The sequence below is a fragment of the Rana temporaria genome, chromosome 1 (genome assembly GCF_905171775.1).
Source record: "Rana temporaria chromosome 1, aRanTem1.1, whole genome shotgun sequence".
Lineage (NCBI taxonomy): Eukaryota > Metazoa > Chordata > Amphibia > Anura > Ranidae > Rana > Rana temporaria.
In genome coordinates, this window is record NC_053489.1 from 477,678,657 (window position 1) to 477,702,137 (window position 23,481).

General features: G+C 42.9%; 1 protein-coding gene across 1 annotated transcript in view; it reads left to right on the forward strand.

The window, feature by feature from the left end:
* The first annotated feature begins 643 nt into the window (after positions 1–643).
* GIMD1 (GIMAP family P-loop NTPase domain containing 1) overlaps positions 644–23,481 on the forward strand; it is a 28,147-nt gene continuing 5,309 nt past the window's right edge. The window contains exons 1-2 of the mRNA XM_040329675.1: positions 644–749; positions 2,998–3,391. Coding sequence (XP_040185609.1) covers positions 3,005–3,391 — 387 coding nt within the window. The 5' untranslated portion in view covers positions 644–749; positions 2,998–3,004. The remainder of the gene's footprint in view (positions 750–2,997; positions 3,392–23,481) is intronic.

Here is a 23,481-nt window from a genome sequence, read left to right on the forward strand (position 1 = left end):
TAAAAGGAAATGCAGACATAAAGGATCATCAATAATCTTCAAGGCTGCATTTAGATTCTATTGCCCAAGGCATCTGTGGCTAGCAATGTCCCTTTAAACCCACCCACTAAACATAATTATTATTGCAGAGACTCACCTTCCCATGGCCCAAACTACTTATTGTTTGTGAGAAAGAGGAAAAAGAGAAAATTACTGTTTTATTTAAGCAGCGGAGACTTGTGAGTTTGAAACCAATATCCAGACACAAATGTTATCAATTTTGATGCCAAATTACCAACGTCCACGGTAGCAAGTCCACGGTAGCAACAAAAAAATTGGAATAATCAAAACGTATAAAAAGAATAACTTAAAATAAATAAGCTAATCAATAATAATAAATGATTTAAGCATTTAATAAACAATAGTAAAATAGTTTATGAAGCTTATATGGCAAAAACACATGGGTGTTTGTATTTAATAAAACCGATCACTATAGCATTTATGGAATAGGTATTCTGTCAAGCAAATTATGTTATATTTTTATCTGTGTGAAGGAAAATGTTATTGAATTGTCTATTGACAGTTGTGAGGAGTGGGTTGAAACTCAGTGTCTGCTGTACATATGCATACTTATCTTTATTAAACTTTGATCCCTTTGTAACACATTAACCAATACAAAGATTCTGTACTCCCCTGAGTATGGTACCAGGGATAGCATCATCTCTGTGCTAAAGTTCATTCTCTACATCTCACACTGTTCAAGACGCACGGTAAGCAGAGAGAACTAAAAAAAAAATTTAATTAATAATTTTAGTAGCACCTAAATACTGTAATTTCCATTAAATCAGCACTAATGATTAGAAATGTATTTGTTATTTCTAGGTGAGTGTATGTATGTGCAAATTTGATTTCCAGTCTGGATGGGAGCACCTGCTAATAGCTCCTTTTTTTACATACAATATAATACTCCAATGATATGTAACCATAATATGATAGATTGTTTAATTGCAACAGCTGCTTAATGCATTTGTGCGCTGAATTTTTAGATGCTTGGAGTGTGAAAAATATAAAAAAAATGGAAAAATAAATCATATGATGAAAATATGGAATAGCAGATAACACTGGGCTAATACTGATTAGGAAAGTTTTTTTTGTTGTTCACTGCCTTGGACCTCTGTGTGCATTGCCATCTAATACTGGTAGTAAACATTAGTGTTTGAATGTGAATATGAGGGTCTTGTATTTCTTTGTGTTATGCCTCATTATGTTGCTCGTTTTTTTTTTTGTTTGTTACTTCCCTCTACACATGTTTTATGTCCTTACTTTTGTTAATGATATTTGAGTGATTTTGAGGGGACAGCAAGTTTACACTTTTATACAAGCTGTACATTTACTACATTACATTGTAGCAAAGTGTAATTTCAAGTTGTCACATGAAAAGATATAATAAAATATTTCCAAAAATGTGAGGGGTGTACGCACTTTTGTGAGATACTGGGGCAGATCCACAAAAGGATTACGCCGGCATATCTATTGATACGCCGGCGTAATTTTAAACTTTCCGCGTCGTATCTTTGTTTTGTATCCACAAAACAAGATACGACGGCATCTGGGTTAGATCCGACAGGTGTACGCCTGTTCATACATTATTGATGCATGGTGTTTTTGTTATATCATTTATATAATTTTGGATTATTATCAGAATTTCAAGTATTTAGTTTTTGCGCTGTACCTCATTCTTTTTCCAATCTCTTCCTAATATAAGTATCTATATATTTTTGGTACTAGCAGCAAATTCACGGTTCTTGGTTTAGCGCAGTGTTTTCTCTCTTTTTTCAGGTGTACGCCTTAGTACACCGTCGGATCTTAAATGCAATTTTTCGGCGTCCGCTAGGTGGCGTTTCCGCGTCGAGTATGCAAATTAGCTATTTCCGACGATCCACGAACGTACGAGCGGCCGTCGCATTTTTTTTACGTCGTTTCCGTTCGGCATTTTCCGGCGTATAGTTAAAGCTGCTATATGGTGGCGTACTCAATGTTAAGTATGGCCATCGTTCCCGCGTCTAATTTTAAATTTTTTGCGTCGTTTGCGTAAGTCGTTCGTGAATAGGAATGTGACGTCATTTACTTTGACGTCGAAACCAATACGTCCTTGCGGCGTACTTTGTCGCAATGCACCCTGGGATATTTTAAGGACGGCGCATGCGCCGTTTCAAAAAAACGTCGTTTACGTCAGGTCACAATGTATTTGCATAGAACACGCCCCCATCACTCCCATTTGAAATTGCGCGCCCTTACGCCGCAATAGATACACTACGCCGCCGTAACTTACCGCGCGGATTCTTTGAGGATTCACAAGAAGAAAATGTAAGTTACAGCAGTGTAGCGTATCTTAGATACGCTACGCCTGCCTAAAGATAAGCAGATCTTTGTGGATCTACCACACTGTATATATATATATATATATATATATGTATATATACATATATATATATATATATTTTTATTTAATGCTATAAATTAGCCAACATATTTTACAATATGTAAGTGAGGCACTTTGTTAGTGTTTGTTTGGTATATGTTAGAACAAATTTTGCTCTTGGTAAAAACACCACTATATAAAACATGTGGCATTCCAGTATATCCGCACACTAGGATATGGTAAAATGTAATAAGATTACGATTTCATATTCTGTTATTCTTTTGCTCACACTGCACAGCATAGTATATGCACTTTTCATCATAGGCAATGTATGCTCTTTAATCACAGTGGGAATTGAGCTGTAAAATGTGGGGCAGCATGGGGACCTATATATTTTTTACATTGTTTTTGAAGAGCATCATAAAATAGTCTTCACATGTCCTCAGGATGCAGCGTTGTTATGACCTAGAGTCTTACATCTAACAGCTTGGCATGAATCTGGTTGTTTATAGGTGTTCTTTGGATATAACCTGTAAGCCATAAATCCTGAAGTTGCTGATATTAACATCTGTCCTGTTATTACTCTATTTTGACAGAGAAGGAATGGAGGGTAATAATGAGATCACCATTAATCTGCTTCTACTGGGAAAGACGAAATGTGGTAAAAGTTCTCTCGGAAATAGCCTGCTGGGAAGTTATGAATTTGAGAGCAAGTTTTTCCCACACTCCGTGACCAAAGACTGCCGACTGTGCAGAATACGAATGCCCAATTTTGGACGTCGGATGGGGAGGGAGCTGGGCCTTAAACTGCAGGTGCTAGACACACCTGGTATCCCTCACAGCAGCCTGAGCCAGGACGAGGTGAAGCAGAGAGTGAGAAAAGCCCTCTCGCAGTACTTTTCGCAGGGGTTACATATGGCCCTACTTGTCCTAAGGGCAGACATTCCACTCTACGAAGAAGATAACCAGCACACTGTCAAATTAGCCGAGGTAATTCTTGTAATGAGATGAGTAATTTCTATCACTTTGTAAGGGTGAGCAATGCTCTCCCCTGTCTGTTTTGTGTGCACGTCTTTATCAATTCTTTTGAGAAACTGAAGAATAGAGACATGGAAATGTGTAGCTGTTGTACATTCCACTGCCAGGCCCTGCAGATTTGCAGTTTTATCTTTAATCCCTTATCGAGAGATCTGCCTTGTCCGTGTTTCAAAATCTTGTATGAAATTAATTGCTGCCAGATGAAACAGCTAATACGAGCTCTACCTTACTTATTCTCAGTAAGGCCAGGCCAGGTTACACCATTCACATACACCCTGTCAAATGGTATTAGGGTGCTAAAACAGAGACAGAAAACGCTGGATGTGTTTGAAAATCAAATTCGTGACCTTTTACATAGTAATGGTGTTATTCCTAAATGGTTTTCCAAAAACACAGAGGGTGATGTTCACAAGATGACTGGAAAATTATATTTACCTTAAAAACAACATTAGTGTTAAATGAGAATTTCAATATTATAATGTATATGCACATGTACTCTTATATCACTCATATTTTTCCAGGCCACGGATTCCCACAGCTCCCTATTACTTACTTATTTCTGGGGCCTTTTCATCAGATTGGAATGTCTCTAACCACATGCGGTAGGAGCGTGTGCTGCTGTGAACATTTCGATGATGTTATAAAGATGAAAGCTGTCATGTTAATCCTATGAGTGTCACTGCAATCACTGTTGAGAGAGAACCCTTAGTACAGAAGAATTGTCCACACAGTGCCACTAATTCAATAGACCTTATACCGATACATCCTATTTATGGAAGTGAGGCATGTAGTATTTTATTTATTTATTTATTTATTACTATTTGTTTGTGAAGCGCACATATACCACCATTCGGTGGTGACAAAGCGCTTTGTGACAGATAGCCCGGATGTTCTGGCGAGGGTAGTATAAATAAAAGAAACTGTGGTGGAGCAGGATGTGAGATAAAGGAGAAAAGAGAGGAGGCAAAAAGGAAAAAGAGGAGTGAGAAAGAGACAGAGATCAGTGAGTGGAAGAGCGTCGAAAAATAGGCCTATGATTGAAATGCTTGGCAGAATAACCAAGTCTTCAGCTTCTTCCTAAACATAAAAAGGCTTGGGGAGATACGAATGTTAAGAGGAGTTTGGTTCCAGAGAGTAGCCCCCGCGGAGCAAATCCGTTTTCCTCCTATAGAAATTAGCCTGTCGGTGTTGCCCATGATAACGGTTTTTTTTCGGCTGAGCGAAGACAGCGTCTAGGTATTTAGTGTGGAGTCAGATCTGATAGGAACTGTGGGCCCAGCTGATGGTAGCCCCTGTAGATCAGGCAGAGGATTTTAAAGTCGGTACGTTTTATAACAGGGAGCCAGTGGAGTTCTTTGAGCACAGGGCTGATGTGATCTTGCTTTTGGAGATTGTAGATAAGCCTGACTGCTTGATTCTGCACCAGCTGCAATTTCTTGGACCATTTGCTGGGGATGCCTAGTAGGACTCCGTTTGAAAAGTCAAGGCGAGAGATAATTAGTGCTTGGACTAAGTCTTTCCTTTGGTCTTGAGTCAGGAGGTGTTTTGACTTGCGGATGAGTCGTAGAAAATGGGTGGCTCTCGAAACCGACTGTCTGACCTGGGGAATCATACTTAGCTTTACGTCAAGGATAGCCCCCAGGACCTTCACCTTATCTTTCGGGTTTGGTATCAAGCCCAACTCGGTGGGCCAATTTTGAAGGAAGTCGATCTTGCCTTTTCCAACTATCATGACCTCTGTTTTGTTACCATTAAGGCACAATTTGTTGGTGGCCATCCAGTGGTAAATATCGCGCAGACAATTGGCTAATCTTAAGGGCATGTCAGGGTAGGTTCGATCATCAGCTACCAACTGGACGTCGTCCGCGTACAGATGGAACCATGTTTGGCAATAATGTCAGGTAAGGGCCTAAGATAGACATTGAAGAGGATGGGGGACAGGGCAGATCCCTGTGGGACCCCATTCTCTACTATGGTAATCAGGGATAAAAAAGAGCCCATCTTAACTTGGTGGGTGCGAGCTGCAAAAAAATCACGGAACCAAGCAAGGGCAGTGTCTCCCAGACCGAAAGCGGACTCGAGTCTGGTTAGCAAGATGGAATGATCCACAGTGTCAAAAGCTGCGGTAGGTAGAAAGTTGTATCTTTAGATTTAGAATGCTAGAGAATTCATAATTAATTATCCGTACACACATATTAGATTTGGGGTCTAGTGATGGAAAGGCAATGTAAGCACTGCAACATTTTTCATTTGTATGCAGTATTGTTACATGCATGTCATTTACAGTGTTAGAGATGACATCAGATAGACATTTTGGGGACACCAACTTTAAAATAAGAATATCTGGTATTACTATCAAACTAGCATTCTGAATGAAACCTTCAAATTCCAACTTTCATGTTTTAGGAGCAGGTTTTATTCTAAATGGTGGCTGTGAACAATATAGTTCCTAGTGTTGGCACATTGATGATGAATAGTAAAGCTAAGGCTCCATTCACACCAGATGCGGTGGGCCCACGCTGGGAGGTTATTTCAACGCAGCCCCACCACATGTTGAGGCAAAATGCCTTGTCTCCTGTGCACCCAATTCACATCACTGCATTGCAATGGAGTACGAGGCACGGTGCGTTAAAAAAGAGTAGTGCATGCACTACTTTTTTCAGCTCACCACAGCACGAGGCACCACCTTGTACCGCATGGCGACCATATGAACTTTGTGAAATGTCTGTGTAACATTTCAATAAAGTTTGTTAAAAAAAGGAATGGTGTAGTACAGAGCAGTGATTATTACCAGACTGCGCCGCACAACAGACACTGCAATATTAAGTGTTGGCTTGTGTGAATGGACCTTAAATGTCATAACAGTCCACAAAGCCTCTGTGGGTTTCACTATCAGGTAAGTCACTACATAATACTGCATTAGAACGAATGAAAAATGCTTCGCTTCCCAAATATAAAGGAATGATGTTACAGCAGGGGTCCCCAACCCCCGGGCAGTGAACCAGTGCCGGTCTGTGGCCTGTTGACGACTGGATCACACAGCAGGAGGTGAGCAGCGACCGCGGTCTGCACAGGGTTATTACATACGATGATCGCCTCTCATCCCCTGCTGTACGGCCATGCCTCATTCCAATTTGTGCCTCCCCTGCACAGGACTCATACCTTTGGCAGGGCAGAGGCTGTCATCAGCCCGTTTGTCCCTGGCTCCCCTGCCCGGCCAACAATATTATCAGCAGGGCAGGGGAGGGAAAATCTAGAGATTTAGACAGAGAGCCTGAGTCTTTTGGGCAAGCTCCCACCCTCTATTCCAGATCTAAAGCACCTCCCACCCCTGCCCTGCTGATAGAATGACATTGTCAGTCGGGTGGGCGGGGGAGCCGGGAGAGGACACACAAGCTGATAACAAAGGTTGATGTTGTTGTTAGAGAGTAAGGGGGAGGGCAGACTGAAGGGGCACTGTGATGGAGGTCCACTGAGTATAAAGTATAGGGGTACTTTGATATAAAGGGGAATGCACTGTAATCATTATAGTGCAGTCTCTTTATATCACAGTGCCCCCTTTACAGCGCAGTCCCCTTTACAAAGCTATCCCCTTTTAGATCACAGTACCCTCTTACAGAGCAGCTCCCTTTATGGCGAGGATAAAAAGATTTAGCTAGATTCAGAAAGACCGCCTTAACTTTGTGGCAGCGTAGTGTATCGTGTTTACACTACGCCGCCGTATGTTAGCGAGGCAAGTACATGATTCACAAAGTACTTGCCTGCTAAGTTACGGCGGTGACCTGACGTGATTGACGTATTTTACGAACGGCGCATGCGCCGTCCGTGTACATATCCCAGTGTGCATTGCGGCAAAGTATGCCGCACGGTCCTATTGGTTTCGACGTGGACGTAAATCACGTCCAGCCCTATTCACGGACGACTTATGCAAACAAAGTAAAAAATTTTAATTTCGACGCGGGAACGACGGCCATACTTAACATTACTATTCCAGCTATTTGATGGAATAACTTTAGACCTGAAAATGCGATACGTAAACGGCGTATCTTTACTGCGTCGGGCAAGCGTACGTTCGTGAATCGGCGTAACTACTCATTTACATATTCTAGGCCGACCGCAATGGAAGCGCCACCTAGCGGTCAGCCTAAAAATTACACTTTAGGATACAACGGTGTAAGACACTTACGCTGCTCGTATCTGAGCCTAATTTAAGCGTATCTGGTTTCCAGAATACGCTTAAATTTGCGTTGGTGCAGATTCTGACTCAGGCCGGCGTATCTACTGATACGCCTGCCTAAATCTTTCTGAATCTGCCTAATTGTTTTAGCCTGAATAGTGGAAGATACAGGAGAATAATAAATGTACAAAATATTAACAGCTGCCATGTGTAAAAATGTTGATTTCTAACAGGTAGAATACAACATTACTCTATGTTACAGTGTTATAATATTGTCTACGGTTCTAGAGAGGGGAAAATTACGGTGCTTTCAGCTCATTTAGGTTTCCAGGCGGCCGTACAGTGATGGATGATGGCAGACTTTGCTTCCAATTTCCAACAAAGTTATTGGAAAAGACATGCTTTCATGGAAGTATTTACAAGGTAAAGATATGGTCAGCAGAACCGGAAAGAAACTCATCAAGGATCTACAGTAATCTGCAATTTGGAATTTCCTTTCTTTTACTTAATTATACTCCCTACATGATGTAATAGTTGGCTTTTTAGCTGCTGTTTTTCACTATAATTGCAGATGCTGGGAGCCCTTAAGCTGTACACAGTATAAAGGCAGAGGATGTGATTGAGGAACTCAAGACAATAGGATATGCCATGAAACATTTTAATATAAATTACAATACCCCACCATATTAATTATAAGGCTTCATATTGTCTTAATATTTTGCCCTTCTCTAAGCATTACTATAGCCTGTACAGATTCTCTGAATGATATGGATTCTGGTCATCCATGAAATAGGCCACGCTGAAACTCTTCTTTGATGAAAAGGGACAGGCTACTAATAACACATAAGGGGCGTAACTACCGCCATAGCGACCCACTCGGGCGCTATGGGGCCCGCAGCAGAGTGGGGCCCGGTGAGTCGGAGTGCAAGTGACTGTGTGGGCGGTTAGCCGCCCGTCCGCTCGGCACTCACACAGTCACACTGACTGTGCAAGTGGGCACAGCTGAGCGGCTCGGTGGGTGGGTGGGTGTATTTGAGAGAGTGGACAGGAAGCTGCCAGGTGGGAGGCTCGGTGGTATGGACTGGCCAATCAGCAGGTAGCATAGCAGAGAGAGCCCGTCCTGCATCCTGGCAGTTCCGCCCTCACTCACTGTGCAGGCAGCAGAGAGATTACATCATCTCTCTGCTGCCTGACTCAGACTGGGAGACAGGAAGTGGTAATCCCCATTCCCCACCTTAGCAGGAAAGTGACAATCTGCAACTTGGCAGGTGATGTGGCAAGTGGACAATCCGCAATGTGTGGCAGGTGCCGTGGCAAGTGGAAAATCTGTAACTTGTGGCAAGTGGACAATCTGCAACTTGTGGCAGGTGACGTGGCAAGTGGACAATTTGCAACGTGTGGCAGGTGACGTGGCGAAGGACAATCCACAACTTGTGGCAAGTGACAATGCGCAACTTGTGACAGGTGACGTGGCAAGTGGACAATCTGCAGTGTGTGGCAGGTGAGGTGGTAAGTGGACAATCCGCAATGTGTGGCAGGTGATGTGGCAAGTGGACAATCCACATCTTGTGGCAAGTGACAATCCGCAACATGTGGCAGGTGACGTGGCGAGTGACAATCTGCAACTTGTGGCAAGTGACAATCCGACAACTTATGGCATGTGATGTGGCAAGTGACACTTTTGTCTGTGGAGACCCCTGACTGCTGCAACAATGCAGCACCATATGCAACAAACTGTGATGCCAATTATATCTGCTTTCAACACCTCAATTTCAAGGACAACATGTTTACTTGATGTCAGGGGCGGACTGACCATTGGCACTCTCGGGCTCTGCCCGAGGGCCCCATGCCACTAGGGGGCCCCATCAGGGTTGCCAGGCTTAATAAAACCAGGGACAGTATGTAAAAATCTGTGTGTTTTTTTTACATCTGTCCCTGATATGTCCAAAACTAACATGCTTTTGATGTGAAAATCCTGAGATTTTAGCTGCCCTGTCTATGCAATGCCTCCTGGCGTGGTGGCCATCTGTAAGCCCGGGGGCCCCATGAGTTGTCAGTCCACCCCTGCTTGATGTCCAGCATATTCCACCAACTTTAAGATGACATTGTAATGAGATAATCAATGCTATTCACTTAATCTGTCAGTGGGGAAAAAAGATAAGGCTGATCAGTGTAAATATATATATATATATATATATATATATATATATATATATATATATATATATATATATATATATATATATATTAAAATAAATACACACTGCTTATAAATATAGACAGTTCTATCACATTACATGGGGCATCTGTTTTTCATGAAAGTGAGTGACAACATTGGCTGATCAAGTGATTGTAAAGTTACTCTTGACTTTTTAAATAACAAACATGTCATACATACCTGCTCTGTGCAACGGTTTTGCACAGAGCAGCCTAGACCCTCCCCTTCTGGGGTCCTCCCCGACACTAGTCAGCGCCTCCTCTTCTCTGTGTGACCATATAGCAAATTGCTTGCTATGGGGGCATACATGCGCGTCTTAAGACACATATAGCTTGGCTTGTTGTTTGTTTTCGTACCTTAGTACAAAGAATGCATTAAGGTAAAAACATGTCTGTCTTTATAAGCACGATGCCATTGATTTTTACTTTGTATGCTAGTTGTAATGTCAACAGAACTTTATTTATTTCATTGTGTCTGTGTATTTGTATTTACAGTGTTATTAAACCTAAAACCAAAAATGTATATTGCAGCTTACCATTTATTAGATGTGGTGGCTGCATTTGTTTTTCATTTTCTGGCTTTTTTCTCTTTGTTTTCCCCAGGTGATCTGGCCAGTAACACACATCCTGTATTATGCCGCGTACACACGATCGGACAGTTCGACAACAAAACCGTGGATTTTTTTCCGACGGATGTTCGCTCAAACTTGTCTTGCATACACACGGTCACACAAATGTTGCTCGGAAATTCCAAACGTCAAAAACGCGGTGACGTACAACACTACGACGAGCTGAGAAAAATAAAGTACAATGATTCTGAGCATGCGTCAAATTCATTCCGAGCATGCGTAGAATTTTTGTGCGTCGGAATTACATACACACGATTGGAATTTCCGACAAGAACTTTTCTTGTCGGAGTTCTTGTCGGAAAAATTGAGAACCAGCTCTCAAACATTTCGAAATTCCGACAGCAAATGTCTGATGGAGCCTACACATGGTCGGAATATCCGGCCAAAGGCTCATCGAACATTTGTTGACAGAAATTTTGATCGTGTGCATGCGGCATAAGAGTGCCCCCACCCTGGATGAAGGAGCACATGGGCACCTTTTAATAGCAGCATTGTCAGTCTCGGGGAGGGGAGTGTTAGATAAACTAGGAGATTTAAATACACTAACAAATTGATGCTGAAATCCAGGCTAACACTTAGGGCCAGATTCACAGATATTTACACTTGCGCCGCGTATCAGTGATACGCTACGCCGCCGTACCTTACCTGGCGGAATTTCGAATCCTCAGCGATTTCGCACCGTAAGTTACGGCGGCGTATTGTATTTCTGGCAGCGGAATTCAAATCGGCGATTAGGGGGTATGATTCATTTAAATGAAGCGCGTCCCCGTGCCGATTGAACTGCGCATGCTCCGTTTTGAAATTTCCCGCCGTGCTTTGCGCGAAATTACGTTGCAACGACATCATTTTTTTAACTTAGACGTGAGTTACGTCCATCCCTATTCACGGACGACTTACGCAAAAAATAAAAAAAATTCAAATTTCGACGCGGGAACGATGGCCATACTTAACATGGCAAGTCTATCTATACGCCGCAAAATAGCAGCTTTAACTATACGCCGGGAAAAGCCGACTAGCGACGATGTAAGAAAATGCGACGGCCGCGCGTACCTTCGTGGATCGACGGAAAACTACGCAAACTCCACCCAGCGGGCGCCGAAGTATTGCACCTACGATCCGAAGGCGTACGAAGCCGTACGCCTGTCGGATCGAACCCAGATGCCGTCGTATCTTGGTTTGAGGATTCAAACTAAAGATACGACGCGGGAAATTTGAAAGTACGCCGGCGTATCAGTAGATACAGAGGCGTACTCGCTCTGTGGATCTGGCCCTTAGTAAGTAGATACAGCAACTTTTTTTTTCTTTTTGAGATAAAGGTTTTACATAAATAAAGTTGACCATTGTAATCACCCCTGTCAGTGTTAAATGGTTTGTCTCCTCCATGTAACTGCAAGAGAGCTTGTTATTTTGAAAAATATAAGACTAACTGACAAAAACAAAAAAAAAAAGTATAAAAAAGAGAGCGAATGCAGCCATCACATATAAGAATTGGTAAGCGGCATTACAATAAAAGCTTGTTTTTGGGTTAAATACTGCTTTAATTCCTCATTAGTTTCCAAACATGTTTTGTGGACGTTTTCAACAATTTTAGGTTTTAGTTAAAAATATAGGCTGGTTTAGGTACTGCATTTTTTTTTTCTCACCAGAACCTTTGAACGAACCGAACGTTCGCGCGAACATTTAGAACCCCATTGACGTCTATGGGACTCGAACGTTCAAATTCAAAAGTGCTCATTTTAAAGCCTAAGGGCCCTTTCACACGGGGCAGATCAGTAATGATCCGCCTCCGTGTGTCCGTACAGCTCAGCGGGGATCCTCCGTAAAATCCCCGCTGAGCTGGCAGCTGACAGGGCGGTCCCTGCACACTGTGCAGGGACCGCCCTGTCTTTCCTCCGCTCTCCCCTATGGGGGATCGGACGAACACGGACCGTATGTCCGTGTTCATCCGATCCGGCAGACGGAAGAAAAATAGGATTTTCTTCCGTCCGATTTTGCGGATCTTTGCGGAGGCGGACAAATTATGGGTGTCAGCGGATGGTCATCGGACGGAAGAAAAATAGGATTTTCTTCTGTCTGATTTTGCGGATCTTTGCGGAGGCGGACAAATTATGGGTGTCAGCGGATGGTCATCCGCTGACACCCGTAATCACATAGGGACCCATGTATGCCCCGTTTTCATCCGCAACGGATGGATGAAAATGTGGACATACGGTCCGCACGTGTGAAAGGGCCCTAATATGCAAGTTATTGTTGTAAAACGTCTATGAGAACCCGGGTCTTGCCCCAGGGAACCTGTATCAATGGATAAAAAGTTTTAGAAACGGTTGTTTTTTTCAGGAGTCCTGAAAAAAACGACCGTTTTTAAAACATTTTTTCCATATATCCTCTACACACTGTAACATTAACTGACTAGCCTGCCTGCTCTATCTACCTGCAAAAAATGACACTCTCTTAACCACCGCAACACACTACACAAGGCCGACCTGCAGGCGGCCTTTTATAGTGTGGGGCGTGTACTAAACCCCCTGAGCCATAATTGGCCAAAGCCACCCTGGCTTTGGCCAATTATGGCTCTCCGTTTTTTGCAAGCTGTGATTGGCTAAGCATGCGGGTCATAGTGCATGCTTGGCCAATCATCAGCCAGCAATGCCGCAGTGAATTATTAAGCCACCCTGGCTTTGGCCAATTATGGCTCTCCGTTTTTTGCAAGCTGTGATTGGCCAAGCATGCGGGTCATAGTGCATGCTTGGCCAATCATCAGCCAGCAATGCCGCAGTGAATTATGGTTTGTGAAACGTAACTCGAATTTGGCGCGAACAACCTGTTTTGTTCGTATTTCGACGAATGATCGAACATACGATGTTCGAGTCGAACATGAGTTCGACTCGAATACGAAGCTCATCCCTACTCGTTAGTAGGTACACACAGTGAATGGAGAAGACATTTGTATGGATCAACACCTCTGCTGAATGACTTCTTAAAAAGTGCTTTTCTTACTGTCTGAATCATCTTCTCAGCTTTTCAGTTGGACTGAGAGAATAAAATGAGCCATCTGTATCCTACTGGGATAGAAAACCTTGAGTCTGTCTGCTAGAGAACTGAATGTTGTGTTAAACATTCACTTTTTGGAATACTGTGCCTTCCAAATAAAGACTTGTGAGTGCGAGATGTTGCGAGAACGAATCATAGATTTTTTTTTTAGATTTGTAGCCCCTATTTGTAGGAGCTTCTGGTTAGTTTTGGGTCTTGCACGTTACCTTGTTCCTTGTTGCCTAGGGGTTGAGAGTCTGTAAAAAGTTCAATGTCCACAAGTTATAGCCAACTTGTAGAAGTAGAGGGATGAAGGATCAGGGGAAGTTTCAGGCGCAGAAGGCAGATCACTGGGGAAATGCTAAAAGTCACACTCACCAATTTCTCTCGAGTGGGTATTGCTCACCCGGATAGGCCCCTCTCACCTGGCCTAGCAGCCGGGATGATGCACGGACAAGAATAATCTCAGTCTCTGCCACAGACTGGTTGCAAGTTCAGATGAGGGATTCCGTAATCCTCTGCCACAGGATTTGGTATCCGGAGATTCAGCCTTACAGTTCTAGAGCCTTTGAGCCAACCCGGCACACTGTAAGGTATTGTAGGCTACGGTGAATCCTTCAATAAGTTACCAGGCCTATCCCAAAGTGCCAGCCTTTCGCTCGGTCCTTTCCGGGACAGGTCCTCCCCTGGTTTCCTCCACTGAGTGGCTTCCTCCCACAGGATGGACAGCACAGGATCACTTCCAAAGCGTAGGCCCCAGTCACCAGGCAGAAATGCAGCCTCGGGCCAGCATGGTCCCGAGGCTAAAAATCACACAACACATACTACTAAGTAGCTTCCTCTCGTGCGACGGACAGCTCAGGATCACTTGAAATCATAGGCCCCAGTCAGGATGGCTGGGCCTACTTGGTAGAAGTACAGCCTCGGACCAACAAGGCCCCGAGGCTAAACGACCATCACGGACCTCGAGCCAGGAGAGGCTCAAAGCAGAGCCTCTCACAACATGGAGCCTGTCCCTTAAGTATCCTTCCCCAGCATGCCCAGCAGGGAGACAACTCCCACTGGGCTGCTCCCGGGAAAAGACACCCAATGCACCATAGTCTGCCTGAGTTCCAACATTGGCGGATAGTAGCATGGCCACCTACAGGCAACAGTGGGAAAATCCCTCCAAGCACAGCCACAGCCAGAACAGAGGCTGATTTTGTATCAATCATCAAAGTCTGAGCCAATTATCAGCTCAGACACTTACTAAATTTAACATAGTGCCTGGTCATCAGGAGTAGGATGCTACATATATACTGTACACAAAAAGGAAAACTGAAACAATGCTGTGGTTAGCCAACACCCACCAGGCAGGCAGACAAAGACCTGCACCCCACACACAGAAGAGCAGAGCACCAACTATGGGGCCGTGTGTAACATTGATGGATGGAAAACATAGCCAAACTACATAGTTACATAGTTAGTCAGGTTGAAAAAAGACACTGGGCTAGATTCAGATAGGTTAGCGGATCTTTAGATCCACGCAACCTATCTGATTTACGATCCGCCGGCGCAAGTTTTTGAGGCAAGTGCTTTATTCAGAAAGCACTTGCCTCTAAAGTTGCGCCGGCGGATCGTAAATCCCCCGGCGGAATTCAAATTCCGCGGCTAGGGGGTGTGTAACATTTAAATCAGGTGCGTCCCCGCGCCGAACTAACTGCGCATGCGCCTTCCGCTAAATTTCCCAGCGTGCATTGCTCCAAATGACGTCACTAGGACGTCATTGGTTTCGACGTGAACGTAAATTACATCCATCCGTATTCGCGAACGACTTACGCAAATGACGTAAAAAATTCAACCCGGGAACGACGGCCATACTTAACATAGGATAGGCTGCATATAGCAGGGGTAACTATACGCCGGAAAAAGCCGAACATAACGACGTAAAAAAAATGCACCGGGCGGTCGTTCGTTTCTGAATCGGCGGAAATCCTCATTTGCATATTCGTCACGTAAAAAAAATGAAACGCCACCTAGCGGCCGGCCTGGAATTGCAGCCTAAGATCCGACGGTGTAATTCACTTACACCTGTCGGATCTTAGGGAGATCTATGCGGAACCTGATTCTATGAATCAGGCGCATAGATACGACGGACGGAACTCAGAGATACGACGGCGTATCAGGAGATACGCCATCGTATCTCTATCTGAATCTGGCCCACTGTGTCCTCTGTGTTGACAGTAAAATGAATAACTCAACACCAAGTTCACTATAAGGCCCCCTTTTATATTTAAACATGTTGATCATATCCCCCTTATTCTCCTCTTCTCAAGAGTGAATAAATTCAGTTCCTCTAATCTTTCCTCATAGCTGAGCTCCTCCATGCCTCTTATCAGTTTGGTTGCCCTTCTCTGCACTTTCTCCAGTTCTCCGATATCCTTTTTGAGAACTGGTGCCCAAAACTGAACTGCATATTCCAGATGAGGTCTTACTAATGATTTGAACAGGGGCAAAATTATATCTCTCTCTCTGGAGTCCATACCTCTCATAATACAAGAAAGGACTTTGCTCGCTGTGGAAACTTGGCATTGCATGCTATTATTAAGCTTATGATCTACCAAAACCCCCAGATCCTTCTCCACTACAAATTCCCTCAGTTGTACAACATTAAACCTCATCTGCCACACAGTTGCCCAATTAGACAGAGCATTGAGGTCGGCTTGTGAATTGGAGACATCCTGTAAGGGTTATTCCACTGTCTTGTGCTTTTTTAAGGTCATTTGTACCCGCACTTATTTATTTTGAATTCTTTTTAATGAAGATATTTTTGAATACAAATCAATCTATATGACATAGTCTATCATATGAAACTTATTCACGGAGACGTATGATCATACAAAATAGCTACATTTATTGGTTGACAAAAATATGAATATTTACATGATTTAAAGTACCAATTGCGTTACATGAACGACTTGAAAATCAATAAAAATACCCCCAAAATGGGCATGCAGTACACTTGACATTTGTGCCATGATAAATTCTCAATGTGGTTTCAATAACTTTGTGTAAATGACCATGAAACAGAACGTCTATATCACACGTCTAACCGTTACTATACTGCAGGTAAGTAAATGGTTAACAATGTGAAATAAATTGGACGTTTGTTTTGTCAATAAAATTGGAACCATGTAAAAAGAAAAATATATAAAAAAAATGTACTCTTTAGAGAAAAATCTACCAGTTATTGATTAATGAGAATAAATCATAATTGCAAGATATTCAATACTTCAATATTTTAGAGAACAACATCAATACGTCAATATTTTAGAGAACAACAATAGATTCAAGATAAAATCAAAAATAACATAATTACCCTTTCCAAAATGGCTATTTCCTACTTGCAAGTGACCAGAGTTAAAGCGGGGGTTCACCCAAAAACAAAAAATTTTAACATTACATTCAGCCGAGTTGTCAGAATGACAATCGGCTGTTTTTTTTTATTTTATCGCCGTACATACCGTATTTTCACCGCCGCTTCCGGGTATGTCTTCTGCGGGACTGGGTGTTCCTAATTGATTGACATCCTACCGACCGGCGCATACTGCGCGTCACGAGTTGCCGAAAGACTGAAAAGCACGAAGACTGAAAAGCGCGAATCGTCTTTCACAAAACTTTTACTTATGCGGTAACACAAAATCAGCAAAAGCAGCCCAAAGGGTGGCGCCATCCGAATGGAACTTCCCCTTTATAGTGCCGTCGTACGTGTTGTACGTCACCGCGCTTTGCTCAAGCATTTTTTTTGTGTGTGTATGCAAGGCAGGCTTGACAAAAATCACGTCGAGAAAAACGTTGTTTTTTGCATGACATGAAAAAAGGTCGTGTGTACGCGGCATACGAATCCAGGTAGTAAAGTGTAAGCTCAGGTGGTCACAAGCCCCCTCATGTTTAGGAAGACCCATGGCACAAGGAGTCGTGGGGGGTTACAGATGTTGGATGGATGGATGTTGATGCAAGCCTTTGTAGAAAGTCCAGTCTTCAATGTTTTGCAATAGTTCCCAATGTCCCAAGTCTGTCAGTCAGCTGGATCCTGTAGAAATCCTTCCTTCCCCCTACTACTACAGATTAAATTCTTCTGAGAAGCTACCTGACAGGCGGCCACCCCCTCTTCCAATGTGAAATGTTGTTTCATTGATTAACGTGAAATCTCACCCTATTAGTTAACATTGATTATTTTTATTCCTTATGCTGCTAGCATTAGTAAATGGACAGGAAAATATATCATATTTGCTTGTTTTAAACTTTTTTTTTCACATTTCCTCAGTTACTTCCTGGTTTTCAGGCCTAGGCAAATGATGTCATACATCACAGGAGTCTTCTGTACGGCAAGAGGGGCTTTCGCAGCTAAGCACACCCTCTCCTGCTTGCATACCTAAACTAAGGGCAGGTGGATTCCAGGAAGTAAATGCTACATGAATCATGTGCCCTTAGTCAAGATGGCCACTGCCAGAAATGCTAGGGGGTATTTTTCAAAGTGATTTATCAACAAAATAAAGCATGGGGTCACGGATGGATGGGTGAGTTTGCTTTGAATAATAAAAATGAATTAAATAGCATTTTTGGTTTGTTGTTCTCAGATGAAGTGTAGTTCCACATTAAACTGCACGTAACACGATCTATGATTAAGGGAGTCAGATAAATCATATGATTCCCCCCTTCCCCATTCACAGATTGTGTTACATGCAGTGTAATCAATGAAAAAATGGAAAACTCAGGAGAAGGAGAGAGGAGGGAGGCAGCTCCCTATCGGGGGGGCTTGTTAATGAAGATGCACAGATGGCCTGGACCATTATAGCACCAAAAGTTAAGCAATGGGAAAGTGACCTGTCTTGCATTCACTGCACAGAAGATTTTTACAGAATCAAACTTCCTGCACAACTTGGGATGTACTGTACTTCATTACAGCTAAATTAGGTCGCTAAAGTTATACAGAAGCTTTTTTTTTTTTTTTTCAAAGTTAAAGCGGTAGTTCACCCCCCCCGACACATTTTACCATCGAGACAGGCATTGTAGCGCGAGCTACAGTATGCCTGTCCCGATTTTTTTAACCCCGGACTCACCTTGTAATCGGACATCGTAGATTTCGGCTCCCGCGGGGAATGGGCGTGCCTATGGAGAGGGAGGATGATTGACGGCCGGCCCTGGCACGTCACTCTCCCCGAAGACAGCCGGAGTAGGTCTCGGCTCTTCACGGCGCCTGCGCACAGGCTATGCGCACGCGTCGTGAAGAGCCAAGCCTATTTCGGCTATTTCCGGAGAAGCGTGACGCGCCAGAGCCGGCCGTCAATCATCCTCCGTCTCCATAGGCACGCCCATTCCCCGGTATCTTCGATGTACGACTACAAGGTGAGTACGGGGGTAAAAAATTCGGGACAGGCATACTGTAGCTCGCGCTACAATGCCTGATTTTAAGGTAAAAGAAAAAAAAATTATTTTTTTTCGTCGATAGGGTGAACCCCCGCTTTAAGCTTTAACCCATTTTTTTTCTTACCCCTCTCTCTCAGAAACCCCCTCTCTTTCAGAAACCACCACCCGGCGCCCTCAGGGCATGCATTGGGCAGACACAGCTGATCACATATTGTGGTAAAGGGCCAATCACAGCAGTCCTTTACTATGTGATCAGCTGTGTCCAATCACAGCTCATCACATGTAAACAAATGCCGTTTTTTTTTTTGCATTTCCTTTCCTCAGTGCTGTCTGAGAAAATGTAAAAACCGATAACTGGTGATCTTGTGAGAGGGCACACTTACACTGATAATCAGGGCACTGATCATCAGTGCCGTAAATATCAGTGTAGTCCCATCACTGCAGCATATCGGTTTTCAGCAATATTGAAGTACATCAATGCAGCATATCAATGGCCATCATTAGTGCAGCCTCATCAGTGCCCATAAGTGCAGCCACACCAGTGCCCATCAATGCAGCCTCATAAGTACCCAACAGTGCAGCCTATCAGTGCAGCCTTACAGTGCTCATCAGTATAGCCTCATCAGCGCACATCAGTGAAGAAGAAAAATTATCTATTTGCAACATGTTGTACCAATTTTGCACATCAGTGCAGCCTCATCAATGCCCACCAGTGCAGCCTCATCAGTGCAGCCTATCAGTGCCCATCAGTGAAGACCCCTCTGTGCCCATCAGTGAAGAAGAAAAATTACCTATTTGCAACATTTTGTAACAGAACCAAAGAATATGTTTTTTTTTTGTTTTGTTTTTTTACATTTTCAATCTTTTTCTGTTTGTTTAGCAAAAAAATGTAAAACCCAGCGGTGATTAAATACAACCAAAAGAAATCTCTATCTGTTTCAAAAAAATGATATAAATTTCAGATGGGTACAGTGTTGCATGACCACACAATTGTCATTCAACGTGCGACAGCGCTGAAAGATGAAAATTGGCCTGGGCTAAAAGGAGGTGAAAGTGCCCTTTAGGCAAGTGGTTAAGCAACAAGCGAGAATGTAACTTACATTTATAGAACATGGCAAAAAGGAACCACTATATGAAAGCTTTGAACAATTGGCCTTCACAGGAGATTTGTATATGTGTATAGGGCAGGATCAGTAGACTAAATGCTACTTTGGCTTAAAACGCTTTTTTTTCCCCCAATGATGAAAACTAAAATCATACTACAGTACAGAGACTAATTCAAAATGAATGGTGTTATGAAGGGCATAAATTATCTGTTTGAAAACTTCAAACGCGTAGCGTGGGACACTTACAATGACGTCTTTATACTTATGTCCAAAATATGAGGTTTCGTGTAGTAAAACATCATAACTTTTCTAAAGATTGTGTACTTTCTAGTTTAACATATGTTCTTATTGCAGTGTCTGTACAATTCTGTGCCAGAACCAGAGTGTATTGGGTTTCATAATTTCCACAATTTGTTTAAAAATGAAAACATTTTAAAGATCATGAAATGAGAGCCGTGCTTTCATCTTTCTGGATACAATCATGTAATCACATGGTAGAAGTAGCCGAGACACGTGATCACATCCTGTTATGTCAACTTCTATGTATTATTGCGTATGAGTACTTGCAAGCTTCAGAAGGTGCACCCTCAAATAAAATGTGATTTTTAAATATTGCATAGAAGGTTTTGAGGAAAAGCATGAGACCCATCTAAAGTGCTCTAGAGAACACAGAGGTTACCCATATTGCACTGCTCACGTTATAGTCATCTCAAAAAATGTTTTTGGCTTGTTGAGCAGAAGTGAATATATATGTTTTTTTCATTTTTACATTTACATTTTGATACTAAAGGCAATATCAAAAATGACATATAATGCTGTCTGTCACTGGCATTTACAAAGTACTCTGTTTTTTATTTTCTAAGCTTCCTCACATTTTTAGTTTTTTTTTACCTGTTGATCCTACTATTTTTCAAAATCTTTTTACCAGACCAAGGACTTTTCAACCACTTGCCTACTGGGCACTTTTACCTCCTTCCTGTCCAGGCCAATGTTCTGCTTTCAGCACTGTCGCACTTTGAATGACATTTGCGCGGTCATGCAACGCTGTACCAAAATAATTTTTTTATAATTTTTCCCCCACTAATAGAGATTTATTTTGGTGGTATTTAATCACTGCTGAGTTTTTCATTTTTTGCTAACAAAGAAATGTTTTTTTTAGTTTCTTTTAGAAACTGATGTAAATAAATAATTTTTCTCCTTCACAGGTGTGCGTTGATGAGGCTGCATTGATGGGCACTGACGAGGAGGCACTAATATACAGCACTGATGGGTGGCATGAAAAGGCGATACTGATGAGCAGGCACTAATGGGCACTGAAAGACAGCACTGACTTGCATCACTGCTGGGCACTGTAGGGGCTGAACTGATAATCAGAGCACTGATGACCAGTGCCCTGATTACCTCTACAGGTCGTCACTGTGAGGAAATGCCACTGATCCGCTTTTCTTGCCTCACACTCTGTCAGTGTGCAGCGAGGAGAGACAATTACCAACACTTCCTTGTTTACATGTGATCAGCTGTGATTGGACATAGCTGATCACATGGATAAAGAGCTGTGTCATTGGCTCTTTGCCGAGATCGGGGTCGCGCCATGTCCCTGTGACACAGTAAGCCCGTGATCACCAAGCTTTGCTCAATCACGGTAAGAACAAAAGAGCATCCCACCCACCGTCATATGTCTATATGGCAGGCGGGAGGCGGTTAAGTAGTTACAAAATTATTATTTTTTCCCTTTGGGATAAAAGCTGACCACTGTAAACGCTCCTGTCAATGTTAAATGGTGTGTCTTAACTCCCTAACCTAGGGTTTCTCAACTAGGGTTCCCTCAGAGGTTGTTAGGGGTTCCTTGAGCAATGAGCAATTTCTGCCTCTCAGATAAGTTCCTACTGGCACCACAGTTGTTTTGGCTTACTGTAAAGGGGGTATATGGTCCCAATGACCACAAGTGTAAAGAGCATTCTTCCCAGTGACCATCACATGAATGTATCATGAATTGTAGATATAGTAATATTTAGCAGGGGTTCCCTGACACCTGAAAAGGATGAAAAGGACTGCCCTAACTGCCACTTTTTCTGCAGAGCCTGATCTGTAAAAGGAAGTTGAAAAATAACAGGACTAACAGGAAAAGCATTTACTACATCATATGAGTCATTTTTGATTTTGCCTTTAGTACCACTTTAAAAGTCAGGGTGAGACAACCCACCACCCAGCTGAGACAGAAAGGCACGAAGCATATACCGGTACATATATATACATTTTACATTAGGCATGCAAACATCCCTAATATTCTTAGCAGTGCATAAAGATGAATGCATTTTATTCCGATTCTCCCATCCACACATTTGAAGTGGATAGGGGAGTCCTTCCTGCTGTGGTATTGTATTTTGAAATTGAGAAGTCTTCCCCGCTGTCAGAATACAATGATCAGTGTTGCTGGCTATAGCCGGTGGGACTGATCATTTGAAAAAAATAAAAAAAACAATAGGCTGGTTGTATAGAAATCAATCTAAAGATAGACTTCTGTACAACTGGCTAGCCTATACATGGATCAAAATTCAACCAGTTCAGCAGGGATGGGAGATTCATGTATGGCTGGCTTTATTTCTTTAATGAGGGTGAATTGTTTGAGCAGCGAGTTAGGCCGCGTACACACGGTCGTTCCAAACCGATGAGAATGGTCCGACGGGCCATTTCCATCGGTTCACCGCTGAAGTGGCCTGATGGTCTGATGTGCGTAAACACCATCGTTCCAAAAAACGATCGGGTCAGAACGTGGTGACGTCAAACACACGACGTGCTGAATAAAACAAAGTTCAATGCTTCCAAGCATGCGTCGACTTGATTCTGAGCATGCGCGGGTTTTGAACCGATGCTTTCTGTACTAACTATCGGTTTCTTTATTAAAAAAACACAGTCGCCTTAAAAGAGCTTTTTTTTTTACTTTAAGAATCATACTTATAGTACCTTGGTGGATGCAGCATCTGTCCCCTGCCGACTCTAATACTAAGAACCAAGCAATCAAACACCGCCAATCGCTTGGTTTTTACAGCTCTCTGTGCAGTCACTGGTCTCTTCTCTGCCCCCCTCCACCTTGTGCAGTGGAACGCTGGGCTGTGAAGGGGGCGGGAGTAGCTGGCTCAGGCTCTTAGCTGCTCGCTAAGAGGCTGAGCCGGGTGCCGGTCCAGGCATGTGGGTGGATCATAACTTCATTGTCGCGATCTTGCCCGAGCCTGGACTGGCTCTGTGATGTAAGCCGACAGTGGGTGACAGTAATGCAGACTGAACTGCACTTCTGTGATCCACTGGAGAAGTATAGCCTTTCGCTGTACGTCTCCTTTAGGACATGGAGTGTTGCTGTCTAGATTACCAGGTTAAAATAAAGGGAAAACAACTACAGAAAACAGGAATAGAGAGAAAAACGTATAAGGGACTATTGTTCACATGACAGCTGTAAAAGAGGGGATTTCACTCACA